At 37.0% G+C, this 2,374-nt stretch overlaps 1 protein-coding gene across 1 annotated transcript; it reads right to left on the minus strand.

The window, feature by feature from the left end:
- Positions 1 to 351: 351 nt before the first annotated feature.
- On the minus strand, positions 352 to 1,982 carry LOC108330308 (uncharacterized). Its single transcript, XM_052876466.1, has 3 exons — positions 1,858 to 1,982; positions 766 to 1,491; positions 352 to 412 (listed from the first exon to the last, which is right to left on the minus strand). Exons 1-3 carry the CDS (start codon positions 1,980 to 1,982, stop codon positions 352 to 354), a joined length of 912 nt encoding a protein of 303 aa, XP_052732426.1.
- Between the last annotated feature and the right edge of the window lie 392 nt (positions 1,983 to 2,374).

Here is a 2,374-nt window from a genome sequence, read left to right on the forward strand (position 1 = left end):
ATGCTCTTTAATGAATTTCACAAAGTTCTTTTCGGTTTCTCACCACCCCAAACTTGAATCATTCTCCATTACCACAAAAACATATTCTACTTAACTCAAGGTAAAGATTTCAAAAAGGGTTTTCATATCATGCTTAAGGCTAAAGGTTCAAAGGATAGAACACTTTGTGCTCTTTTTATTGGGCAAAAATCATGCATTGGCTAAAAAGGGATGACAACAAATTGCCTTGATCATATGACACAAGCAAGCAAGTAATTCAATCATAAAAACCTGGGCAAAATCATTCATGCTTTCAAAGTAATAGCAATCATTCATCAAAAACTCTGGAGTTCAATCCTCACACAGGCTAATTCAAGTTCCAACATTTAGATAAACATCCAGCTCAATAACACAATCACAAATAATCATGCATCTGTTTCACAATTGTATATCAGCATCATACATCATCTCAACATCAATCAATATAATCAGCATCATAAAGCAACACTTATCACAAAAATCATATCATCATCAAATTACAGATTAAGTTTTAAGCCAAGTACATCAAATCCTATACTAATAACATAAAGACGAACATAAATTAAAAAGATAAGTTTAGAAAGTTGGGTTGCCTCTCAGTAAGCACTTATTTAACGTCACTAGCTTGACCCAATAAAGCTCAAGTTTGATTTTTGACCCAATAAAGCTCAAGTTTGATTTTCAATGTTGATGTGCTTCTTCCTTTCATGGCACCAACATAATCTCAACATCTTTCTTGTCACCAACTTGACTCTCCTAGAGTAAGGAGCCTCAATCTCAAGAACTCCATTTGCCTTTATATCCTTGATTACCCATAACTTGTTCTTGAATTTCACTGGTTTGCCAAGGTAGGGTTCATTATTTTCCATCACAGAGTCATGGTGAATGAGTTTTTCTTCCTTATCTCCATCATCTTCCTTCAGCCTTGGAAAACAACAACTATGATTCCTCTTGACCTTCTTGACACCTTTATCAAGTAGACTAGTCACTGATAGAACTTCGTCTTTAGCTTTAGGACTAGTCTTTGTTACTTGTATTGGCTGCCCAACTTCAAAGACATTGAAAGTCATCTCTTCATCTTGGTCTTTCAACGTTATAACTCCATCATCCACATGAATGATAACCTTAGTTGTCTTCATGAATGGCCTTCCAAGGATGAGCGGTATCTCTACATTCTCCTCCATCTCCATCACTACAAAGTTCACCAGAAATTTGAGTTTATCAATTTTCACCACCACGTCTTCTACCACACCATAAGGATGCTTAATGGACCTATCTACCATTTGCAAGATTGCTTTTGTAGGTTTGACCTCCAGACCACCAATCGTCTTAAGCATAAATAAGGGTATTAGATTGATACTAGCTCCTAAGTGAACTAGAGCCTTCCCTATATCATGATTCCCAATGGTGCAAGTGATGGTGAAACTCCTCGGATCTTTGAATTTGGGAGGTAGTGTCTTCTGCAATATGGCACTGCAATTACCCTATACTTCAACTTTTTCCTCATCTACATATTTCTTCTCTATGAGGAATTGCTTCATGTGCTTTGCATAACCAGGGATTTGTTGCAGTGCTTCAGTCAAGGGCATAGTAATCTCCAATTTCTTGAAAATCTCCATGAAACGCCCATATTGCTTCTCTTTTCCATTCTTTGAAATGCTCTTTGGATAAGGAAGGGGCTTCTCAAATATTTTTTCTTTTTCTCTCTCTTCTCTCCCTTTTTCTTTTTCCTTCCCCTCATCTTTCTCTTTTATTGCCCTTTCTTTTCTCTCTTCATTCTCTTCTTCTACTTCACTCAACTTTACTTTTTCTTTTCTCTCAACTTTTCTCTCATCTAACATCTTGCCACTTCTAGTCATAATGGCATTGCACTCCTCCTTAGGGTTAACTGCAATATTAGCCCCAAAACTCCTGTCAAACATCTCCTCCAACTTTTTAGCAAATTGACCAACTTGTATCTCCATGTTTCTAATGGCAGATTTAGTGCTCTTCCTAGTAGAGACAGACACTTGCATGATTTGTTGAAGGGTGTCTTCCAGTTTTATCATCCTTTCAGATAAAGAGGATTGTGGTTGCCATTACTGCTGTGGTGGTCTATTAAATTGTTCAGCTTGCCCTTGACCCATGCTTGGATGAGGTTTTCACCCATAGTTGAAATTACATCAGTGGTCCTTATTACCTATATAATTTACTCTTTCCTGGTTATTATCTTACATGGCACATTGTCCATTCACATGATCTCCACCACATAGCTCACAAAAAATTATGATGAGCTTGAGAAACACGCTGCAACTCCTTCGATAGTTGAGAGATTTTCCTCATCATGGTCTCTAATTTTTTAGTCATCATCTTGTTT

This window comes from Vigna angularis, chromosome 4, assembly GCF_016808095.1.
Source record: "Vigna angularis cultivar LongXiaoDou No.4 chromosome 4, ASM1680809v1, whole genome shotgun sequence".
In the NCBI taxonomy this organism is placed as follows: Eukaryota; Viridiplantae; Streptophyta; class Magnoliopsida; order Fabales; family Fabaceae; genus Vigna; species Vigna angularis.

Bases quoted from the DNA above. Each gene is read 5' to 3' on its own strand.
- LOC108330308 (XM_052876466.1), bottom strand. From the start codon at position 1,982: ATGGAGATACAAGTTGGTCAATTTGCTAAAAAGTTGGAGGAGATGTTT. The intron at 1,492-1,857 runs GTTAGATGAGAG...GGGTAATTGCAG, and splicing joins ATGACTAGAAGTGGCAAGAT to TGCCATATTGCAGAAGACAC. The intron at 413-765 runs GTTGGTGACAAG...ATTGTGAAACAG, and splicing joins CCTTACTCTAGGAGAGTCAA to ATGCATGATTATTTGTGATT.